At 45.2% G+C, this 23,960-nt stretch overlaps 1 protein-coding gene and 1 long non-coding RNA gene across 2 annotated transcripts in view; one reads left to right on the top strand and one right to left on the bottom strand.

The window, feature by feature from the left end:
- KSR1 (kinase suppressor of ras 1) overlaps positions 1-23,727 on the bottom strand; it is a 158,993-nt gene extending 135,266 nt beyond the window's left edge. The window contains exon 1 of the mRNA XM_061604725.1: positions 23,094-23,727. Within this exon, the coding sequence (XP_061460709.1) occupies positions 23,094-23,582 (489 nt within the window). The 5' untranslated portion in view covers positions 23,583-23,727. The remainder of the gene's footprint in view (positions 1-23,093) is intronic.
- Positions 7,210-11,354, top strand: LOC133374162 (uncharacterized). The gene is made up of 3 exons (XR_009759830.1): positions 7,210-7,313; positions 7,786-7,873; positions 10,878-11,354. It is a non-coding gene; the product is annotated as an uncharacterized LOC133374162 (long non-coding RNA).
- Positions 23,728-23,960: the final 233 nt, after the last annotated feature.

The following is a 23,960-nucleotide window of genomic DNA, read 5'->3' on the forward strand; positions in this document are numbered from 1 at the left end:
CACCTGTCAAAACTGACCCATGGGGTGCAGGCAGGGGTCTGCTTTGCCAGGGAGAGTGCTGGTGAAGCAGGCCCCAGCAGGCGAGCAAAGTACAATCCTGCTGGCAGAAAGGGGTCTCCCTCACCAGGCAGACCCTACCAGGATTGAACCCCGCCTGTCAGCCGGCATCATCCGGTGACAGCAACAGATGGAAAGTAGGATGTGGTTTGGGGGGAAATGGCCTCGCAGACCAAGTTCAGCCACAGGCCTGAGGTTCCCCACCCTTGGTGTAAAGCAAGGCCGGTGAGGGGCGCAGCCTGTGGAGAAGGGGTGTGGCTAGGGAGGCATGGCCTGGAGAGAGTCCCAAGGGCCAGAGAGGGAGGCCTAAAGGATCACATTCGGCCCTCCGGCCTAAGGTTCCCCATCCCTGCTCTAGTTGAAATGCTGTCTGGTCCAAGTCCGGTTTAAAGAGAATGGACTATAGGAAGGGATGAGAGAGCCAGTGTGGTGTAGTGGTTAGAGGGTTGGACTACGACCTGGGAGACCAGCGTTCAAATCCCTATATAACCATGAAGCTCACTGGGTGACCTTGGGCCAGTCACTGCCTCTCAGCCTCATGAAAACCCTATTCATAGGGTCGCTATAAGTCGGAATCAACTTGAAGGCAGTACATTTACACTTTTGAGAGAGTCCTCAAAGTTCCCCATCAGATTCCCCCTTTTTTGGCAACGTGAAAGTGACCATCCAAGTAAAAAAATACTCCTATGTGCAATTGTGTTGGGGAAAAATTCTACCCTATACGAGGCTGCTCACAAGAGGAGCCGACAGCCACCATACACATCCCGAGTAGGGCAATATTTCCGGCTCCAGGCCACTTCTCTGATTCTGGTCCTACAAAGATGAGCTACCACCAGCTAGCCTAGTTTTTTAGCCTCTGCAACATTCCCATTTTCCTTTAAAAAAGACTTCATCATGAATCAGAACAAATACAGAGAAGATACATTCATGAAAGAACACAAGAGAGAGCAGGAAACATCCAGAAATACATGTCCCCTCCAATTACACATAGAAAACAATTCAGACAGAGCACACTAGTAAAATGTGATGTGCAATATTTGCAGCTTTCAAAAACCACAAGCAACACATTTCTTGCTCTGGTCGGTGTGCCAACTATCCCACTTCTCACATCCTGTTGAGGCTTGACCACAGATTCAGATCAACACAGTAACTAAAACAAGTTTATTAACATGGGTTATATACAACTCCTTGGTAGGGCTCCTAGTGCAGGTCTGCAGCAGTTATTTTCTCCTAGTCAAAAGGGAAGGAGCCTGAAAGGTGCAGCCCACAGTTTATTCAGTCTGCACGAGTACAACATGGAAGATTGCATTGTTGTTTGCTACTCACCAGGGTTGTGGATTGGCAACCTGTACAGGCACATGGAAAAGGCTTGCACTGATGCCATATCCGCACCTGACATGCCATATGATACCACTTTAACACTCATGGCTTCCCCCCTCAAAGCTTCCTGGGGACTGTAGTTTGTTAAGGGTGCTGAGAGTTGATATGAAAGCACTCTTCAAGTACATGAAAGGTTGTCACATAGAGGAGGGCCGGGATCTCTTCTCAATCGTCCCAGAGTGCCAGGACATGGAATAATGGGCTCAAGTTGCAGGAAGGCAGATTTTGACTAGACATCAGGAAAAACTTCCTAACTGTTAGAGCCATACGACAATTGAACCAATGACCTAGAGAGGTAGTGGGCTCTCTGACACTGGAAGCATTCAAGAGGCAGCTGCATAGCCATCTGTTGGGAATGCTTTGATTTGGATTCCTGCATTGAGCAGGGGGTTGGACTTGATGGCCTTATAGGCCCCTTCCAACTTCTAGGATTCTAGGAATCATAGAACAGTAGAGTTGAAAGGGGCCTAAAAGGCCATGGAGTCCAACCCCTGCTCAATACAGAAGACCCCTATTCCCCTCACAGAGCTTCAATTTTCTGAATGGTTTAATAATCAATCCCTCTTCCCAGGGAACTCTGAGAACTTTAGCTCTGTGGAGGGGTCTGCTAACAGCGCCTTTAACAAACAACAGTTCCCAGGATGCTTTGGAGGAAAGCCATGACTGTTAAAGTGGTATCATAATCCTTTAAATGTATGGTGCGGATGTAGCCGCAATTTAACCTTTGACAAAAGTTGAGTGAGTTGACAAAGTGGCTGGAGGTCTGTGGAGACTTATGGAAGTTTTATTAAATTTGTGCAGGGGGGGACACTTTTCAGCAGGGTTTTGAGAAACACTTGCTTTAAGGCAACATGTCGCAAGTAAAGAAGGGCAAGTGTCATGTGCTTCTGCACGGTGGTTCCCCTCTTGCTTGTAGCAGTGGAGAAAAAGAGGGCAAACCAAACAACCAACGCAGCTGCTTAATCACTGCAAGTCTGGCAACTTTTTTGGTAAAGGTATGAAAACGTCACGGCTGCACAGGCAACATCCTGCTTTGAATACCTTCTTAAGCCTTTACCATTGATTCAGGTTCCACAAAAGTATAGGTAACAAAACAGGTGTATTAACATGGGTTATATACAGGCTTCCTGGCTGGGTTCCTAGCACAGGCCTGCAACAGAGTCTCTTCCAGTTAAAGGAAGAGAGCCACCACCACCAATGTGCCCAGGACTTCCAAGGCATCCTTCTGACCAAAGTGCAAAAAGGTTTGTATTGGCTATATTGAGGATCTCATATAGGCCTTCATTAAGACCTCCTAATTCACATTAAGGTGGGCTAACCTGTGCCTGGACTGTACCACTTCAGACTGCAAGCGGGTGGCTGAAGACAAGTAGACATGCCTCCTCACCAAAAAAAACCCACACAAAAATCCATACCTATAGAAATCTGGAGGTCAAGGAGAAGATTTCTAATATAACTTTCTAACTTTCTCCCCAGCATGTTACTTTCCTATGTGCATACAATTTTTTGTATTTCTACACCGCCATATCATAAAACATATACAGTAGGGCCCTGCTTTCCAGCGTTCCGCTGATGCGGCGGCTTTCTATCAGGGGAAATTCCCCGTTTTAAAGCTGATTTTGCCGTTTTCCGGCATTTTCGCGGCATTTTCGCGCAACGTGACCCATTAAAGTCAATTGGTTCCACTTTACGGCAATTTCCGCTTTACGGCGGGGGCCTGGTCCCTAACCCACCGTATAAGCGGGGCCCTACTGTACCGCCATATCATAAAATATCAAAAGGGTGAACAATGTTAAAACATAAAATAACATTTTAAAAAATAAAACAATCAAAAGTAAAAATTAAACAGCTATGAAGGCCTGGATATCTATATATCCTCCACAGACAACGTGCAGCCTTCCAGATGTTGCTGGACTACAACTCTCATCATCCCTCCCCATCAGCCATGCTGGCTGGGTCTGAGATAGGGTTGCCAGGCTCTGGGCCTGAGACTGATCCTGTACCTTTAGGAGAAGAGAAAGTCAGCCAAGCACAGGTGTTCTTGCAACCCTGGAATGGGAAAAACCACAAGGTGGAATTCTCCCTCCCCCCTGCACAACTTTTAAAGATACAGAAGACCTCTTGGTTGCTGGCCTCCTAAAGATACAGGACCACTCTCAGGCCCTGAACCTGGCAACCCTAGGCTGAGAAGAGCTGGACATTGGCAGGGCCTCACACTGGCTATCCCTGTCCTAGACCGTTCTCTTCACAGCTAGACCAGGGGTTGGACTTGATGGCCTTATAGGCCTTCCAACTCTACTATTCTATGATTCTATGACCAAGTATTTTTCTTTTTCTTTTTCCTCTGGAACACCCTCCCTCCCAACAAGAGATTCTCTCCCTCTCGTTTTGCATCCAGGCGTCTCCTTCAGACACATCTCTTGCCCCAGCTTATCCTCACCAACCCGCCATCCCTTTCATTTCCTCTCATAACACGCCGTCTCTCTTTATCTCTAGCCTGGAAGCTTCTGGGCAGAGCCTGTGCATGTGTTTTTTTTTAAAAAAAGAACCTACAGTAGCGGTTCGCAAAGTCTCTTTCCCACGGACCACTTGAAAATTGCTAAAGGTCTTGGCAGACCATTTAATTGATTTTCCTGCCTGTTGTAGCAATTGTAATACACTACGCTAGATGCTGTATGATTTTTAATATTACTTCTATTGCTGCTTTTATTTCTTATATATTGTATTTTATTGTATTACTATTTGAATTCTTCTTTTAAAAAAGCTCTTTTTCATTTTATTGTAACTTTTTATTTTTAAAAAAAAATCAACACTCATCGTGTTGTAATAATCTTATATAAACTGCTTTGTGAGGTCCGTCTGAAAAGCAGTATACACATGCCTTAAATAATAACTAAATAAATCACACTGTATGAGCTCTCACCCGCAGTCTACAGTGGTGCAGTCCAAATACAGGTGGTACAGTCCAAACACAGGTAGACCATCTAAGCAACATTCACACCATACATTTATTCCATTATTATTTCACTTTAAACAGCCATGGCTTCCCCCAAAGAATCCTGGAAAGTGTAGTTTGATAACCATGAGCTGTCACAAACATCAGACCGGCCTGGTGTGTCATTACCGGAACCTGATTGGGCAATGATCTTCTCAATCATCCCAAAGTGCAGGACCATGGAATAATGGGCTCAAGTTACAGGAAGCCAGATTTCAGGAGAACATCAGGAAAAACATCTTAACTGTTCGAGCGGTATGAGAATGGAACCAATGACCTAGGGAGGTGGCGGGCTATCCAAAACTGGAGGCATTCAAGAGGCAGCTGGACAACCACCTGTTGGGTATAGGGTTGCTAGGCTCAGGGCCTGAGATTGATCCTGTGTCTTTAGGAGAAGAGAAAGTCAGCCAAGTGCAGGTGTTCTTGCAACATTATAATGTTGCAAGAGGTCTTCTGTATCTTTAAAAGTTGTGCAGAGGGGAGAATTCCACCTTGTGGTTTTTCCCATTACAGTGTTGCAACAACACCTGCACTTGGCTGACTTTCTCTTCTCCTAAAGATACAGGATCAGTCTCAGGCCCTGAGCCTGGCAACCCTAATAGGGAGGTTTCCTTGTTTGTTGGGAAGCCCAAGCAAAGTGAGCAAAACAAGTAGAAACGCCAAAGCATGTTTCCAGCTATTCAGATGCTAACTACAAATGAAGATTACAAATAAGCACAACCTGTTCCCCCACCCCCAAAGCAATATGCCTGCAGAGGAAACCCTTGCGCTGCATTGGTATATTTTGCAGCCGGGCACCTAGCTCAGTGGGAGAGCACATGCTCTGCATGCAGGAAGTCCTGGGTTCACTCCCTGCCATCTGCATACCCGGTAGGGCGGAAGGCAGAGAGCCCAACAGTAGATGGAGTCACAATCAATGATAGGCGGAGCCAACTAAATCTAGTTTTGTCTCCATCTCCAGCCATCTGAGCTCTGCAAGGGCAACACTGAGACTAAGGGGGAGGAAGCCGATTGCCAGAGCTACCCACTAGGCTGGTTTGCCAATAGGAAGGTGGGCGAGTGGGTGGGTGGGGCTGGCTGATCATGGAATGAAGTCAGTGGGGCACCGGCCCACTTGCCCAAATGGGCCTGCCTCCCCGTCCAGGCCTCTGTCTGCTGAAAGTGACCAACTGCAGTAGGCAACATTGAGCTACAGGGACCTAACAGTCCAACTCGATATAAAGCAGGTTCATGTGGTTTGGGGTGTTGGGAGACCCAAGTTCAAATCCCTCCACTCAGCCATGAAGCTTACTAAGTGACATGGGCTGTTGCAAGGATAAACCAGGGAGGAGAGCCATGTTCAATACCCTTAGCTGAAAGGCTGGATAGAAAGATCAGTACACCTCCCTGTCCTATGAAGAAACAGTTCAGAAATAACTGCTGGCCCAACCACAAGGCAAAGCGAGGCAGCCACATCAAGCAGCAGATGTCGGGGTGGTGGTGATAGCAACAGCCCACGCCGCAGCAGGCCAGTCCTCCCGAGTTGCCCTCCCAACATGGATAGATCAGGCTGCACGGCAAAAAGGAGGAGGGGATGTGCATAAACCCACAGAATATACTGCACATTACAGCAAATTATTTCTCTCTGTGAGTTTTGAGGACTGGTCGCAGGAGGTACATGGTGCAATGGTGAGGTTTAGGTTTGCTCTACCTACTGACCTGAAATAAAATATTCCTCTACAGCCACCAATGTGCATGTTCTTGGGCAAGGGGGCACCTGCTGCTCTGCCCAAAGAAGCCAAAGGTTTGGAGCCAGTCCTAGTTGCGTGCTGCTGTTTAGACATGACATGGGAAGTGGCCTTATTCAGGCAGGGGACATTCCCAGTCCTGCTTGGAGATGAGGGGACCGAACGTGAGGTCTTCTGCATGCGAGGCAGACTGAGCCCTTCCCCAAGTTCTAAGAGTTACAGAGGAGGGAGAAAAACGTCTATGCACTTTCATCAAGCCATTTATCCCTCTCCTTTTATTTCCAGTGTTCACAGGCGAGTGCCGATCCTTATGTAGGCAAAACAGGACCATCCATGTATGGACTGTGATACCAGGAGACTTCAGGAAATAGCAAGCTCTGCAGAAGTACTTTTTTCTTTTTAAACCAAGAGGACAGGAACCCTCCAAAAACAACCCAGTGAGGGATGAGTGGCTGCAGTATACTTAGCGGTTGTTGAGAGAAAAAGAAAAGAGGAAAGGAGGGGAAGGAATCGAATATCCAGAACAGGAGCACTCTGCACTGCAACATTTTGTTGCAGGTCCTACTTGTCGTTTTACAAATCTAAAGTACCTCATAGGAACTGCCCTTTACAAAATCAGACCATCTAGTCCAAAATCAGACCAAATTGGTCCATCTAGCTCAGTATTGTCTACACGCTGACTGGCAGTGGCTCTCCAGGGTGTCAGGCAGAAGTCTCTCCCAGCCCTACCCGGAGATGCTGAGCGTTGAGCATGGAACCTCTTGAGGGATGGCCTGTCCCCATGACCATTTGCTGAATTCCCCAGTCAGCTGCTGTTTCCCACCAGCAAGGCACCGTGCAGAACTTTTGGGCCAACAATCACAGCTGTTGGGAGTTGCAGTCGAGAACGTCTTGAGGAAGGCTGGCATTCTCCCCTCTCTCCCCAAAGATGAAACGCAGGACATCATCATGAGCAAGATGTACACTGGGTGGAGCTACATTAGAAACCAAAGGAAGCCCAGACAACATGCACGGCACGTCAACTTCCTTTCCAAGCTCAACTCACTGCAAAGCAGATCAGAAAGTCTTGCAATGCGCCTATGCCACTGGCAGCCAGATTTCATAGGCAGGGAAGAGGGTGAAGGAGACGTCCTTTTGCAGAGCACAGGTAGGAGGTAGGTAGAGATGAAGGAGTAATTCTGTGTGGTTTACATTTTAATGAGAAGCTACCTAATTCGTATTCCTTGAGTGTAGGGAGTTGGGTGTTGCTGAACTACAACTCCCATCAGCCCCTGCAAGCATAGCGAATGGCCAGGGATGATGGGGGTTGGAGTTCAGCAACACTGAAAGGGCCAAAGGTTCTCTACACCTGCAACAGGCAAACCAAACCACAGCCATCTTTCAAAATTTGCACCCCTCTGAATTCTGCGACGCAGTTCTCCAAACAAACAACGTGCACAGAAATGTATATGTTAGGAGAAAATAAATAAAAACATATATTAGTGAAAACAATGTACAGAAATGCAAAACCACTTGCAACAATGTGTATGCTGAGAAAAACTTCATACAAAAATGTGTTTATTAGGAGAAAGTTGTATCAAAATGCTGACAACTTTTCATGAGGGCTTTTTTTTTTTTAAATTGCAGTTTGCTGCAGAAATATGGATAGCTGAATTTAAGATTGGAAAAACGGGGAACAAAAATCAAAACTGAGAAGATTCGTCCATCCCTACTGGTAGGTAGCTTTTTCCACTCAAGTTTTTCCTAGAGCCGTTTGGCAAGATAGCAATTGCCAAGCCTCTCTGCACTAGTTCCAGCCAGTTAAGTTTGAGGGTGGGGCGCAGGGCAATGGGTGCATTTTAGAAAGTTAGATGCATGCACACATAAGCATAAAAGTGGTCATATTGAAACATAAATTTAAGTGTGCACATTTCACAGCTGCCATGGAATGATTTGAACTGGCTGATAACAATTAAATTTCTCTACTCCGGGGGCAGGGAATCTTTTCCAGCCCTAGAGCCACATTTCCTTCTGCGCAACTTTCCGAAGCCATATGCCACTGGTGGGCACGGCCAGAGGCAAAAGCAGGGCAAGCAACCAACTTAAATTTTTCGTACCGCAGGCTAGTACGTGCACACACGCTTCCGTATCCTCCATCCAGACAAGGAAGAAGCAACATCAGAGTTCAAGGGCATATTCAACCAGGCAAAAGCACTCATTGTGCGAAGGAGGGCAAGTGAGGGGGTGCAGCCTGGGGAAAGTTCAGCGGGCCGGACAGAGAGGCCTGGGGGGAGACATTTGGGTCTGGGCATCAGATTTGCTGGCTCTACGATCAACTATTTAAAAAATCAACCTTAGTGATGTTTAATATTCCACCTAAACATAATCTTTAATCTAAATGTTCAGAGGGTATGCAGTCAGATGCCTCCCCAACTCAACAACCTCCCACTCTCTCCATCCCCGAGGGACAGAAGGGGAAGACATTCAATTCAGTTTGCATTTAAAGGGGAACCTACCTAATCTGCAAATGTCCAGAGACAGTATATGAGAACCAAAACGCAGCCAACCTGCAAAATGCACACGCGCCCGAACTTTGCAATGCCGTTCTCCAGCCACATAATGTGTAAAAAACATGCACAGAGTGCACATAACAATGCATTATACCAGAGGAAAATAATACAAATGCATATTAGGGGGAAATGATCTGCAAAAATGTGTATATTAGGCACACTTGCATACAAAAGTGTGTATGAGAATTTCACACTAAATGCCGATGGGGACATTTTTTTACACTGCCGTGTAATTTGGAGAACTAAAGACTAGAAAAATGTGAGAAAGCAAAATGGACAGATTCACCCATCTCTACCCCTAAACTTAGGAACATATAAACTGCCTTGCATCAAGTCAGACCAGTGGTCCATCTAGCTTAGTACTGCCTCCACCGATTGGCAGCGGCCCTCCAGTGTTTCAGGCGGGGACTCCCTTCCAGCCCTACCTGGAGATTGAACCAGCTGCCTTCTGCATGCAAGGCAGGTGCTCTGCCAGTGAACTGCAGCCCTTCCCATCCGTGAGCCCCTGACTGTGACGACTCCGATGCCGGGTTTCATGCACGTAACTGCAGGGTAAGAGAGAGCGCTCAAGAGTTAAAGCCCAGACAAAGTCCACTTACGGCTGGCATTGCAAAGACAGAGATGTATTGATTGCAGAGGCGCTCATTCCGCGCCACCCTCGCTAGGCTGTCTCACTTGCCAATCTCTCCCATGGGGGGGGCGGCGTCAATCAAGAAGGGGGGAAAGATGGCACAAGCTATTTTTAGCAGGTCACAAGGCTTTCTCAGCCTATCTGCGGAGGCTTTCTCTCCCCCCCCCGCCCTCCTTCTCCTCTTCCCCCTGTGCATGTCCCAGTCTTAATACAGACCACCGGAACGGGAACTGGGGAGGTGGGCAGAAGAGCACCAAAAAAACGGCTCAGCCAGCCTCTCCTACTCTTCATTTAGAAAACAGGAAGACACTCCACTCCCCCCCCCATTAGGACATGGGAGGATGTATTTAAGGGCTGCAGGCATCACAAGCAGGGCATGCACCATCTGGTGCGCTCTTGAAACACAGACGCACACATATATGTTTTATCAACCACAACTGTTGCCTAATGATGCTGAAATACATTTACTGGCCTAGGAAGATGTGTTGGGGGGGAGAGGAGCGGGAGTGGCAAGGAGGTTTCTGGGTAGCCACAGTAAAAGAAACATGGCTACCGCTCTTCTCTTCCCCCAGACCGACTGTCAGATGAGGACTCGGGAAACCAGGGTTCAAATCCCCTTTCGGCCATGAAGCGCACTAGGTAGCCTTGGGGCAGACACACTCTCTCTCAGCCTGACCGACCTCAAGGGGTTGTTGTTAAGATAAAATCGGGAGGGGGGCCATGTTTGTTCACCCCTTTGAGCTTTTTGGAGGAAAGTTGGGATATAAATGTTGAAAATGGAAATGGACTGCCTTCAAGTCGATTCCGACTTATGGCGACCCTATGAATAGGGTTTTCATGGTAAGCGTTATTCAGAGGGGGTTTACCATTGCCTTCCTCTGAGGATGGGAGGCAGTGACTGGCCCAAGGTCACCCAGTGAGCTTAATGGCTGTGTAGGGATTCGAACCCTGGTCTCTCAGGTCATAGTCCAGTACCTTAACCACTACACCACTCTGGCTCTCATAAATGTTAGAACAGTAGTAATAATAAAGCTCATTGGGTGACCTTGGCCAGTTACTGTCCTACCTCACAGGATTGTTGTGAGGATAAAACAGAGAGAGACAGTGCAGCACCTTGAAACTGGTTGTCATCTTTCCTGGTAGAGTTGACCAGGCTGTTTTTCGTCTTAACTAACTGTTGACCAGGGAAAAGAATAAAGAAATCCAGGAGTTTAGCATAGCAGTGACTGAGCAGTAACATGTCTACCCAAAGTGAAAAAGGGGAAGATGTGAGTTCCAGCTCTTTCTAACTCAGGTTTAATTTCATTTTTTTAAAAATATGTTTTCCCCCCTCTCTGAGCAGTAAATATTTTAAAAGTTACCTTGCTACTGCAAATGCAACTAAAACCCATCCTTAGGGTATTCATATACTAGGAAGGTTTATTGTTTTATTGGCACTTTATGATGATCAGTAGATGCCCTGGGGAACCCAAGGCAAGACAGAACGGAAGGATGTCATTAGTCAAAAGATTTTTTTAAAAGATTCCTTTTTGCAACAGCTCCCAGCTCTCAACCACCAGTGGATGGATGATCTAACTTCTTGATCAACATACATGCTTACTAAGAATCCAAGCCAACAACAAGGCATCCATCTGTTCATGTTGACTGGGGCTAATGGAAGTCGTAGTTCTAAACTTCTGGAGGGTGCCACATTGGAAGCTGCCTTATACTAAGACTGTTGGTCTATCTAGCTCAATATTGTCTACACTGACTGGCAGCAGCTCTCCAGGGTTTCAGACAGGAAGTTTTTCCAGCACCACCTGGAGATGCAGAGAATGGAGCCTGAGACATTCTGCATGCAAAACAGATGCTCTACCGCTCTGCACTTCCAATGCAGGGTTGAGTTCTCTCCATGCAAAAAAAATTAAAATATTTGGGGCAGCTCCAAAATTCTGCACCACGCAAACCACAACTTGCATCATGCATACACGATATATATTAAGCAGATATTTTTCTCTCCTTTTGGAACACATTATGCATAAAATTATACCTATACAAATAAATTGTGCGGAATTGATTCATGAGTCTGGTGCTCAGGCAAGGTATTAAAGTCGGACTCTCCAAACACTGGAAATCACATGCAGGCATCCTTCTGGCTTCTGAGGGACTGAGCGCCACACTTTCAAACTCATCTTTGCAATAAGGTCTAGAAACTTGGCTTTAGTTATTTTTGTGCACTTCTCATCTAGCTTAGTATTCATCTATCTCAGTATTGTCTACACTGACTGGCAGCACCTCTCTCAGGTGTCAGGCGATGGTCTCTCCCAGCCCTCCCTGGAGATGCCAGGGATTGAACCTGGGACTCTGGATGCAAAGCAGACGTTCTGCCACTGAACTACGGCCTTTCCTGTGAAGGGGGATGCCCCACCCAACAAGCCTTGTATGTGTACTGATGTTAATGTTATTTTAAAAGCTGGTTCAAGTCTAGAGCATAATTCTTTCTGCCATTCCTCAAACGTGAGAGAGACCAAATGCTGCACGTCAACATAGGCACACACAAAATGTCTGTGTCTGTCTATGGGGAGAAAAATAATGCATGGGTCTTTTGTGATTAGGGATGGGGGCGAAATTTAAAGCCAGATCGATCAAATCTGCACTCTCCGAAACAACATAAGAACTGAAACACGGCAATCCTTCAAAATTCACCTTATCCAAACTTTGCAGTTCAGCTCTTCAATCAATTAATGTGTACAAAAGGGTAAAGTGTGCATATAAAAGCATATATTAGCAAAAAATAACATAAACAATGCATCATATTAGGAGAAATTGCTTGCAAAATGTGTAAATTAAGTCAAAACTACACACAAAAGTGTGATTAGTAGGAGAAATTACACTGAAGAATTCTCAATGAGGATTTAAAAAAAAAAATTCAGCAGAAATGCAGAGAACTGAATTTACGAATGGAAAAACGAGAAGACCAAATTGGACAGACCCTTCCATTTGTGACCTGATCTATTCAGCCCAAAGTTGTAAGCATTTTTCCCACAGCTTAAAAAACAAGCTTCCCTCCCTCTCTCTGCCTCTCACTCGGGCCAAACCATGGACTCCAGGGGCTGCTTATTACACAGATCTGCCATCATCCTCGCAGCCTTCAAAGCTCTGCGGTGCCCGTGTGCCAAATGGGAAGCCAGCTAAGCCAAACTCTCATTGTTCTCCAAAGGAAGTCCTCTCACCACAGCAGACCTCACGAAGATCATGTGACTGAGGTTACAACTGCTAGAGGCTGAACAAATAACATTGTAATGAGTCAGCAAAGGTTTCAGAGGATCATCTCTGACAGGTAAGGGGAGGGATGAATCTAGATCTGAAACAGGGGTCTTCCAGCCCATAGTCTCCAAAATCTGTTTCTGGAGTTGGTGTGGAAAAGGGACCTGGACGTTCAGCTGGGAAAAAGGTAAGGGCAGGACACAAGATTCAGAGCAATGGCCCTGGCCAATCCAAAGGCTTTTTATTGCCTGCTAAATTTCAGAGGATGCTGTTGGATGCTCCTTTTCCCTTTGCGGCCTGAAGAGGGCTTGGAGGCCTCAGGAGGCACAGCAGGGACATACATTTTGGCTGGCTATGGTACAGGATCATTTGAAGACTGACTTAGATTGTCCCTCCAGACAGGGTTTTTTTCAGGTGTATTGCGCAACATGTCACTGATGCAATAGGAGCACATTAGCGGTGGATTTATACTGGACCGTCCACACATCAGTCCACCTTAATAGTTGTTCTGTTGTGCTTCCCCAACACAACTGCGAGTTACGGGATGTGCACTGATTGGAAACAAACCTTTTGCAGGCACAAATAGTGCTGATCACATATAACCACCCAAATACCATCACAAGCGCTAATCATCATGAATGCACGACAAAAAGGGCATCTGGAGGAGCTATCTAACCATCTAGCACAGTGTGATAGACCTTGACTGGCAGCAGCTCGTCAGAGTCTCAGGCAGGTCTTTGCCCTCAGCTACTGCCCAGGACTCTGTTAACTGGAGATGCCAAGGACCAAACCTGGGTCTTTCTGGCTATCTTCAACCTCCATGGACTGAGGCTGTATGCTTCTGAATGCCAGTTGCTAGAGACTGCAGGAGGGGAGAGTGCTCTTGTGCTTAGGTCCTGCTTGAGGGTTTCCGTTGGGCATCTGGTTGCCCACAGTGAGAACTAGATGCTGGACTGGATGGGCCGCTGGAGTGATCCAGCAGGCTTTTCTTATGGCCTGTAAGCAAAGCAGGTGCTCTGCCACCAAGTTGTGACCCCTCTCCATTCTTTGCAATTGCCATTGATCCCCATCACTTACAGAGGACTCGAGAAGAGGCAGTGGAAACTGGGACTCCCGATGTCAGTGGGGCAGTGAATCCACTCCGGGTTTTAGCCCAAAATTTCAAGGTGCTTAGCACCTTGGTGCTCACCTTGGGGAGAGGCGAGTCTCTTGTTTCATGCCATGATTTGTCGATGCTCAGACGTAGCCAAAAATGTCTCCCCTTCACTTATGTCTCCAAATCCCAATGTGGAAGAACCCCGGACCCTTCCAAAATTGTCAGGGAACTTGCTCCTTCTCCCCCCACCCAGCCCAAAGCAAGGGAATCCCCCCTTCCAAGATCTCTGTGATGCATAGATAATTCAGGGGAGGGAAAGAGGTCTCTTGCATCATGCCGGGCAGGTGGCTACCAAAAGCAGGTGCGTGGTAGCCACCGAAAGTGGCTGCATTTATGAGCGATAGGGCTGAGGAATTGCATACCACCTGGAGGGCCACAGGGTCTCCCATCCCCACAGTAAAAAGCTTCAGCACACTTTAATTCTTGCACATCCTCATCAAGAGAATAATAAAATTCAAAACCCACATTTGGCACAGCAGGAAAGTCAGAGGAATATATATATAAACTGTTTCCAACATAACTGAACACCTACAAAAATATGCCAGTGTAACCTCAAATTGGTAGCTCTTTTGGAACGCCGTTCCAAAGAACACGGTCACTGAAACCACATCCTTCCTTCTCCCTCCTCAGGCTAATGCATCCAGTAGCTGCCTCCTCGTCTACAGCTCTGGACAAATTTTTTTAAGCCTGCAAATTCAGTTGCTGGTACAATTCACAGCATCGTTTGTGGGTCCCTGGAGAGCCCTCCGAAGGCTGGGCATTTCGGCATTTCGGTATGCTCAGCAAACTAGTGAAAAGTGAAAACACAGGACTTCCGGGAAGGGTGACTTAGCCTGTGCCTGCTCTTGAGACGGGCTCCTGCCTCAAAAGAAGCTTATTCAGATATATCAGTCAGATTTTTTCTTTTTTTGACTGATTAAACTTCTCCCGGGTAGGGAGAAACGAAGAGATTAACCTCAAAGCCTATTTTTGTTGGGACGACCAGATCTCATTAATTTATGGGACGAGGTCCAGCCGACGAAGGTGGGACGGATTTTTAACAACAAGCTCTATCTGGAAAAGCGAACGTTCATCTTATCTTCTAAGAGAGAACGCACTAACAGGCAAGCACCCTTCTTTCTATATTTTTCTTTTACTTGACTTAAATTGTTGCTGTTTAAAAGAGATTTGCCAGATTGATCGGTTTTTGACATCTCACTGGGGAGCCATAACTTCTCTCTGCTACTCATTAATTAATAGCTTATCTCTGTTTTTGTTGCAAAAAGCTGTCCTGGATTTGCATTCTAAAGATATACACAGAAGAGGGATTTCTATTCCAGATTTTTATTTTGAAGAATATTATATTGTCTGAGACTACTCTCTTTTTGGTCTATTTTATTTTGACGAATCTGTTTTCTGACGACCGCCATTAATTGTTTCGATCCTGGGAACTGCATTTTGTTTACTTAAACATGGAGAGATAAGGCTGTCTGCTCTGTTTATACTGTGATGTCACCAAGTTTGGAGTATTAACCCAATTGTTGCTGAAATAAGAAGTGGTTTTCCTATATTTTTCTTTTAAAATGGCAATTAAGAAAGTGGCTGAGAAGCTGGAAATAACTATGTTTCAGAAAATAATGGATGAGATTGAGATAACGAAACAAAACCTGCGACAGGGTTGTAAGGAGCTGAAAATTGAATTGAGTAAAATGAAGCAGGAGATTAAAGATATAGGGGTCCCTGTGAGAGAGGTGACCCTGGAAGGGGTCCCTGTGAGAGAGGAGACCCCGGAGATTGGAACAAACGTGGAACAGGAAAAAGATTTGGAGTCTATGGACTTTAGAAACAAAATTTATTGTTTGGAGACACAGGAGATTAAAGACATAGGGGTCCTTGTGAGAGAGGAGACCCTGGAGACTGGAACAGGGGTCCCTGTGAGAGAGGAGACCCTGGAGACTGGAACAGGGGTCCCTGTGAGAGAGGAGATCCCGGAGATTGGAACAAACGTGGAACAGGAACAAGATTTGGAGTCTATGGACTTTAGAAATAAAATCTATTGTTTGGAACTCAATGTTATCTCTGAAGAAATTAATGAAGATTCTAGAGATAAAGTTATCAATGGCATGGATAATCTTCTGGACTGGAATGATGTGATGGAGCCCAATATAGAGAAAATCTATGGAATTAACTGCAGCCATGTGACAATGGAAAAACTTTCAAGAGATGACCCAGTGTATTTTGAAAAAAAGAACAGAGATATGATTTTACAGCAGTATTTCAGCAACCTATTCAGAATGGATGGCAAGAAAATATTTGGGATAGAGGTAATTCCCATCAGACTCTTACTATATGACTATGGCTTTGACAGCAAGATTATTATGGAATACTGATAATGGAAGATTGGATACTGAAATTACTGGACTTAACAAGACTACTGAAGATGGAAGATGGAAAATGGAACTAATAGGGATAATAGAACAATGGCTACTGAAATTACTGAACCTAACAGATTCTGATGTGATGGATTAATTGAAATGTTTATTTTGACTATGGTTATGACAACAAGATTATCATAATTAGTAATGAGATGGATTAATCGATATGCTTATCTGGAAAAAAAAATTGATAGATATATTTCTTAAAGAATTGAAACCTCTCTTTGACTTTTTGTGGAAAGAATAAAGTAATGTTTATGAGATTTGATGATTAAGTAAGATAACTACTGGAGGAAAGTGATTTTATAATATGACTTAAGAGACAGGATTGTTATATATTATAGACTTATAACTGATTTGATCTTTGACAAATGGGAAGTCAATATTTTACTCTTTATTTTTTATTTTTGTTTTTTTTTTTCTTTTTTTCTTTTTGTTTAACTATTTTTGATTTTGTTTTTTGTCTTCGAATGTTTTATGATTTTGTCTTGTATGTTTTATGAAAACCTGAATAAAAATTATTGAAAAAAAAAAAAGAAAAGTGAAAACACAGAACAGTTTCAACCCACCCAAGGGGCAGAGCCGAGGGGCAGAGCCTCTGCCTTGCATGCAGAAAGTCCCTGGTTCAGTTCCCAGCAACTCCAGGTAGGGCTATCAATGTCTCCTGCTTGAAACCCTGGACAGCCACTGCCAGTCAGTGTAAACAATACTGAGCTAGATGGATCAATCGTCTGACTCAACATAAGCAATGGAGACTGATGGCTCTGATGTCACTGGGGCAGTGAATCCACTCCAGGCTTTAGTCCAAACTTTCAAGTAGCTGTCCAAGGTGCTTTAGTTTGGACAAAGGACCAAAGTGGATTCACTTCCCCACTGACATTGGGGCCACCAGTCACCACTGAGTTTTCTTATACTCAGTACACTGAGTTTTCCTGTTGCGTGTTGAAAGAGCATCTCACTCTGTACGGCTTCCCTTGGCCTGCATTCCTCATTCCGTAGAACCAGCAGAGATACCAGGGTCACCCAATGCACAGAAAATTGAGGCTTTTGGGGGTCAGACATTTTCCATTTGTTCGTCAGTCATAAAATCTCTCTTAACCTTTGCACTTTCTGCATTTCTCAGAAGCATCTGCTTGAGAGGGAGAGTCGAGAAATTTGGCCTGTCCATTTACAATACAATTGTGTATTTTCAGAGTGAAAATACACTTGGGGTGTGTGTGTTGGGATTCATACAAAAACCATCCATTATTTATTTGATGGGGCGGTAGTTTTATTTTATTTATTGTAAAGCATTTCTAAGCTGCTCAATAGTTTAAAATCTCTTAAGCGGTATGTAATGGCAACAGAAGATGTATGTAACTTTAACGTTGACAACAAGGACATTGAACTTGTCAAGGATTATCAATACCTCGGCACAATCATTAACCAAAATGGAGACAATAGTCAAGAAATCAGAAGAAGGCTAGGACTGAGGAGGGCAGCTATGAAAGAAGTAGAAAAGGTCCTCAAATACAAAGATGTGTCAATGATGACTAAAGCCAGGATCGTTCAGACCATGGTATTCCCGACCTCTATGTATGGATGTGAAAGTTGGACAGTGAAAAAGGCGGATAAGAGAAAAATCAACTCATTTGAAATGTGGTGTTGGAGGAGAGCTTTGCAGATATTATGGACCGCGAAAAAGACAAATAATTGGGTGTTAGAACAAGTTAAACTAGATCTATCACTAGAAGCTAAAATGATGTAACTGAGGTTATCATAACCTTGGACATAAAATGAGAAGACATGATTCCCTAGATAAGACAATAATGCTGGGAAAAACAGAAGGGGGTAGAAAAAGAGGAAGGCCAAACAAGAGATGGATTGATTCCATAAAGGAAGCCACAGCCCTGAACTTATAAGATCAGAACAGGGTGGTTTATAACAGATGCTATTGGAGGTCGCTGATTCATAGGGTCACCATAAGGCGTAATTGACTTGAAGGCACATTGCAACAACAAAAATGAAACATAAAAAATAATAAGATATCAGAAAAACAGTAAAAAAAGGATTATAAATACAGAAACAGAATTAAAAACAGGAATTCAGAAATAACAGGGTCCAATATTGTGGGTCATGGAAAGCGTAGGTAAAGAGATTATATAGGATCTTGGTGTGCACACATGTCTCTTTGTTAATGCTTTTCTGATGTGAGGTGCTTTGAATTCACCTTGTTGGGGGGGAAAGCAGTGCAAGTTTAACTTACTATTATTTATTTTATTTATTAAATTTATATCCTGCCCTTCCTCCCAGAAGGAGCTCAGAGCAGCAGACAAAAACCCTAAAAACACTCTAAAACAACTTAAAAAACAAACTTTAAAATATATTAAAACAAAACATCTTTAAAAACATATTAAAACAAAACAACTTAAAAAAAAAAGCTTTAAAAACATCTTAAAGAGCAATTCCAGCACAGAAGCAGACTGGAATAAGGTCTCTACTTAAAAGGCTTGTTGAAAGAGGAAAGTCTTCAGTAGGGGCCAAAAAGATAACAGAAATGATGCCTGTCTAATATTTAAGCGGAGGGAATTCAAAAAAGTCAGTGCCACTACACTAAAGGTCTGCTTCCTATGTTGTGCGGAACGGACTTCCTCATAAGATGGTGTCTGTAGGAGACTCTCACCAGCAGAGTGCATTGGTTGACTGGGTATATAAAGGGTAAGATGATCTTTCAGGTATGCTAGACAAATAAAAAATAAAAATAAATTACTGGGCAGAAGACAGTAAAATAAAAGGTTGTTTTATATACAAACAGCTGAATCAAGCTATTTCTAGGATGTATCACTTCAGGCTACAGATTGGTGGGGGGGGGTCACTGCATATAGGAATGCTCCCCCAATACCAAGCACAAAGAAATGAGAAGAGGGTGGCAAGTAGTATACACTCTATGCTTGCTGGCCTCCTCAAACGTGCCACTTTTCTAAGTGCAGAATGCTCTCTCCAGCATTTAAAAGAAGCAATTATGCTTGCAGCCTGAAAAGGTACCACCCAGGCACAGTTGGATTGTGCTCAGGAGAGGGGGCAATTTTATGCAAAAAAAAAAAGGAGAGCGGAGGGGAGGGCAACTGAGTGGGCAGCAGTGGCAGCAGCAAGGAGAAAATGGGGCTACTGCAGCCATCTTGCACAAGGGCCCCCCAAAACCTGGAGCCAGCACTAGACCTCACACTGGTGGAATCAAAGGACGGAATCGAAGGGCATTAACAAAGGGCAATCCACGTCAAGAGATCTTGGGTGAGCTGTCACACTGAGCAAGATTTCATTGCTGTGCAGGGACAGCCGCTTCTATTATACGCCCTCCACTACAAAGGTGGGGAATCTCCAGGTGTTGTGGGACAACTCCCATGATCCTGGACACTGGTAATGCCGGCTGGGACTGATGGGAGTTGGGAGTCCAATGACGTCTGGAGGGACACAGGTTCCCCATCCTTTGTAACTAGAAATCAGTCCTCTCTCATACAGTTAAATGCAAAGATGAGCATGGATTAAAAACCCCATTGCCCAAACTGAGTTAAGAAATCCAACTCCTCCAATACCAGTGAAGGAGACAGAAAATGCACAATGACTCCCAGATATTACCAAAAAGGACATATCCATCTCAGATCAGCAGAGGGAGAGGATAACAGGGTGAGGGATAATGTTGTCAGAAAGGAGCGGCGTCTCCTCCAAACCACCTTCAGGGCAGCAAGAATGTGCAAGAACTCTGCTCTCTTGGCTTTGGAGGCCAATGTGGGAAGGCAGAGGCAGAAAAGGGGGCTGCCACTGAACGATCAGGGTGCTGCCCTGGGCTCCTACCAGGAGGAAGGGCAGGTTATAAATCTAATAAATAAAGGCAGATTAATCATCAGGGTCACCATGCAGGTTTGCAGCATGCTAACTCCTCCCCCTTCCAAAAAAAACCCCACCACCCTTATGGTGTTGGATTATTTTAGTTGTTGTTGTTATGTGCCTTCAAGTCAATTATGACTTATGGCGACCCTATGAATCAGCAACCTCCAAGAGCATCTGTCATGAACCACCCTGCTCAGATCTTGTAAGTTCAGGTCTGTGGCTTCCTTTATGGTTTTAGTAGACAGATATAACTGTGCACATATATATTAGGGAAAAGACGTAGCTCCGTGGCACAGCACCTGTTTTGAATTTAGAAAGTCCTGGGTTCAATCTCTACCATCTCCAGGTAAGGCTCCCGGTTGAAGCCCTGGAGAGCTGCTGCTGCCAGTCAGTGAAAACAATACTGAGCTAGACAGGGACCGATGGTCTGACTTGATCTAAGGCAGCTTCTTAACCTCTTATAAGATTGCAGAGCTGATTCAAGGTGCTCTGTCCAATTTGCTTGGCTTTTGTGCAGCCCTCAGCAAAATAAGTTTCAGTCTCCTTCTCCATCGCCACTTCAGTGGCACCAACAGGGCAGGCCTTTGAGGCAGAAGCCAAGGGCCCCAATAAGGAGAAGGCACAGGAGGGCCGCCAACCACAGCAGGCCTGGCTGGCCACATTTTGAAGTAATGTGAAATAAAGTAAGACTGGTTGCAATATAAAGAACCTCTTCCCCATAAGATCATTCAAGTCCAGAGACGAAAATGACCAAACTGCACCTTTGCCCTAGAGTCTTATATGCCAAGCAGGAAAAGAGCAGCACATAAAATGAAGGCTAGCAAATAATCATCAAGAGCAGATACTATTCTCATTTTTTTTTGGGGGGGGGGACCAGCAAGGGAGCAATCGCACTATGATGCTCCCTAGTTTGCTAAGCAGAAATTAAATACCATCTGAGGTTATCAGACACAGTCACCAATGTAGATTCGAAACCTCATTTCATCTAGGTTTTCCCTGAACCAGGAGACTGGACCCTTTTTTTACATGCCTGAATCTTCTGAATCCCTGTAGGATTCATGCCTCGATGCTTTTTTTGTGTGTATTATATTGCCGTTTCGCTGATTTTAGGTTGTGTTTTTGTTTCAATGCTTTAATGATATACCGTTTGTGTTTTAAGACCAAGGGATTTTTGAAATATTAATTATTGGTTCTAAATAAATAAATAAATAAACATCTAGGACCAAGAGGCGGCGAGGGAGATCCAGAAGTGCAGGCACCAATTATCTCTGTTGACAAAGAGGCCTGGGGTGGGGGCAGGGTACTTCAAAATCTTGCATTCATGAGCTCCGAGATTACCGGTTGCTTATATCTAACGCATCCATAGGACATATCATTCTTCGGAATGGCTCACATATACAATTTGCATGATGGGAATCGAAAAGAGGAGCTGGATTTTCCCCACCCCCACATATCCTATTGCAGGGACTAAGAATGCGTACCCTCCACAGCAAAAAGGTAGAGGAAGGAAAGGCCAATAAATCCTAAACAAACACCACTGAAGGGGCCAGACAGCGCCCCTCCCCTCAGAAAAAGCAAGTGTTGCAACAAGACAGTCATCAGCCCCAACTACATAATGCAGACATCCCTCCCTTTTCTTGGGGGGGGGGTGCATGTGTACACACGCATGCACGTCTTTTCCTGGAAAATAAACCATCAGTTAAAAAAAATAAAAGCTTTTAACAGTGTTTAAGGGAGACCGGCAGTGAATTTTTAAATCAGTATCTATGGTTTGTTTTTATGGGGGGATTATTGGTTGATTTAGAGTGCAGGGGATAACTGGCTTTGTAAACCACCTTACGGGCTTTTTTGTTGCAGAAAGGCAGAGATTATGATAATAATAATTATAACATAACAATAACATTATCCTTAGCTGTGCAATCCTACACATGTCTGCCACAACCAAATCCCCACTGAACTCAGTTGGTCTTACTCTCAGGGAAGTGTGCAAAGTATTACATTCTTAAGAAGTAAAATTATACTTTGAAGGGTACAGAGTCTTTTTAACACAGCCCAAACCTACTGCAAGAAAAGATCTCCTTGCCACAATTGCAGGAGAGACGAGTTATCTCTCATCCTCCAGGCTGCAAGCCTATAGACAGCTTTTATTCTGAGTAATGGGTATTTTGTGGTGGCCCTGTGTGTGTGTGGTTTTAGATTTCCAAATATGACAAAAAAGGTTGGTGACTCAATACATGCTCTACACAGATCTGGGATTCTGTCTCACTGAACTCAGTGAGGCCAAATGCAGAGTAGACATGCATATATACATGCACTGAAAGGGAAAAACTACTTTTATTATGGCAATGTAATGAGAATGGGTTGTTAGAAAGGTATAGATTTTTATTTTTTAAATTACAGATAACTATGGTGGTCCCATTAGAAAAAAAGAGAAAGAAATCCAGCAGCAACAGCAATGCAACGTGCAATAATAATATGAATAGCTTGATACCTAATAAGACAAAAATTAAGGCAATACCCAAGAAAAATACTGCAATACAGAATAGTAACAATAATAATGCAATACCTATCAATTATAATAAAGCAATACCTATTGTTATTGTTGTTGATTTATTATTATTATTGCAATACCTATCATCAATAATAAAAATGCAATACCTATTATTATTTATAAGAACTGCACCATCATTAGTACTGGGTTGTATCCTATACTAGCCCTACTCATAGTAGACCCATTGAAGTTAATGGGCATGACTGAGGTCCCTTGATTTCAATGGGTCTTCTCTGAGTAGGGCTCAGCTGTATTCTACCACCAACATTTGCCCCAAGGAAAGGTACTACGCTACTGTCAAGGCTTGCTCTGGAAAGGAATCTAAAGTCTCTGCGACAATTGTTCACAAACGTCGGTGGGAGAAAGGAAATTCACACGCGCGCACACACACACAAGATGACGGCAAAAGCTGCAGGGGGTGAAGGTGGGGGTGTGTGGGGGGGTCTGCGTGTTTGCGGAGAGAGACGCTTCAGAGCCCGCCCAAAGGCTTTTGCTGGAGGGCGACTTGCGCTCTGCGTACCTCCAAGGTGCGGATCTCTTGCTGGGTGAGGTCGTTGGATGCGGCGCACTTGGTGCGGAGCCCCTGAAGGCTGGAGAGAGAGATGTCGATGAGGTCCTGGAGCTGCCCGCATTGCTGCAACGCGTGGCCGGCTCGGCTCCGGCCCGAAGCGAGGCCGTCCGGGGGGGGCCTGCCGCTTCGCCCACCGGCCCCCGCCGCCGCCGCCCGGCCCCCGCCGCCGCCTTCTTTCTTCTCGACCATCTTCGCGGCGCCTCTACGCACAGCAGCCGCTTGATCCATGCCTCGGCATCGGGGAGGCCGGGGGCGGGGCGGGGGGTGGGACGGGCGGCGAAGGGGACTCTGCGATCTGTCGGCGGGGAGGCGCGGGTCGGCGGCGCCCGAGGGGCGAGAGCTGCCCGGGCGCTGGACTTTACGATCTCCTGCAAGGCATGCACTAATTTCCTTCCATTGCCATGAAAACATCCGTGCTTCGGGCAATCGGTGCAGCATCCCCAACAGGCATCTTCTCCTCCCCCCCAAAAAAAAGAAAAGGAAGAAGGAAAAACCAAACAAACAGGTTAATTCCCACCAGGGAGCGGAAAACAAGGCGACAAAGCTAGCGGCGGCGATGAACAAGCAACAACGCTACAAACGAGCAATCTCCTCCCCCCTGCCTTTGCTTTCCAGCAAGCTTCCAATAATCAGCTGGGGTCCAGGGCGCAGCCGACGAGGATGCTGGGAGTTGTAGTTTTGTTTTCGTTCTGGTGGCTGCAGTGGTGGTGGGTGGTGTCGTCGGAAGCTGGGCCCCCGCGTCTTGCTCCCGCTTTGGTGGGTGTCGTGCAAAACGAAACGACGACAGAAACAAAACAAAAATAAGCGTGCCGCTTT

This window comes from Rhineura floridana, chromosome 21 (genome assembly GCF_030035675.1).
Source record: "Rhineura floridana isolate rRhiFlo1 chromosome 21, rRhiFlo1.hap2, whole genome shotgun sequence".
Lineage (NCBI taxonomy): Eukaryota > Metazoa > Chordata > Lepidosauria > Squamata > Rhineuridae > Rhineura > Rhineura floridana.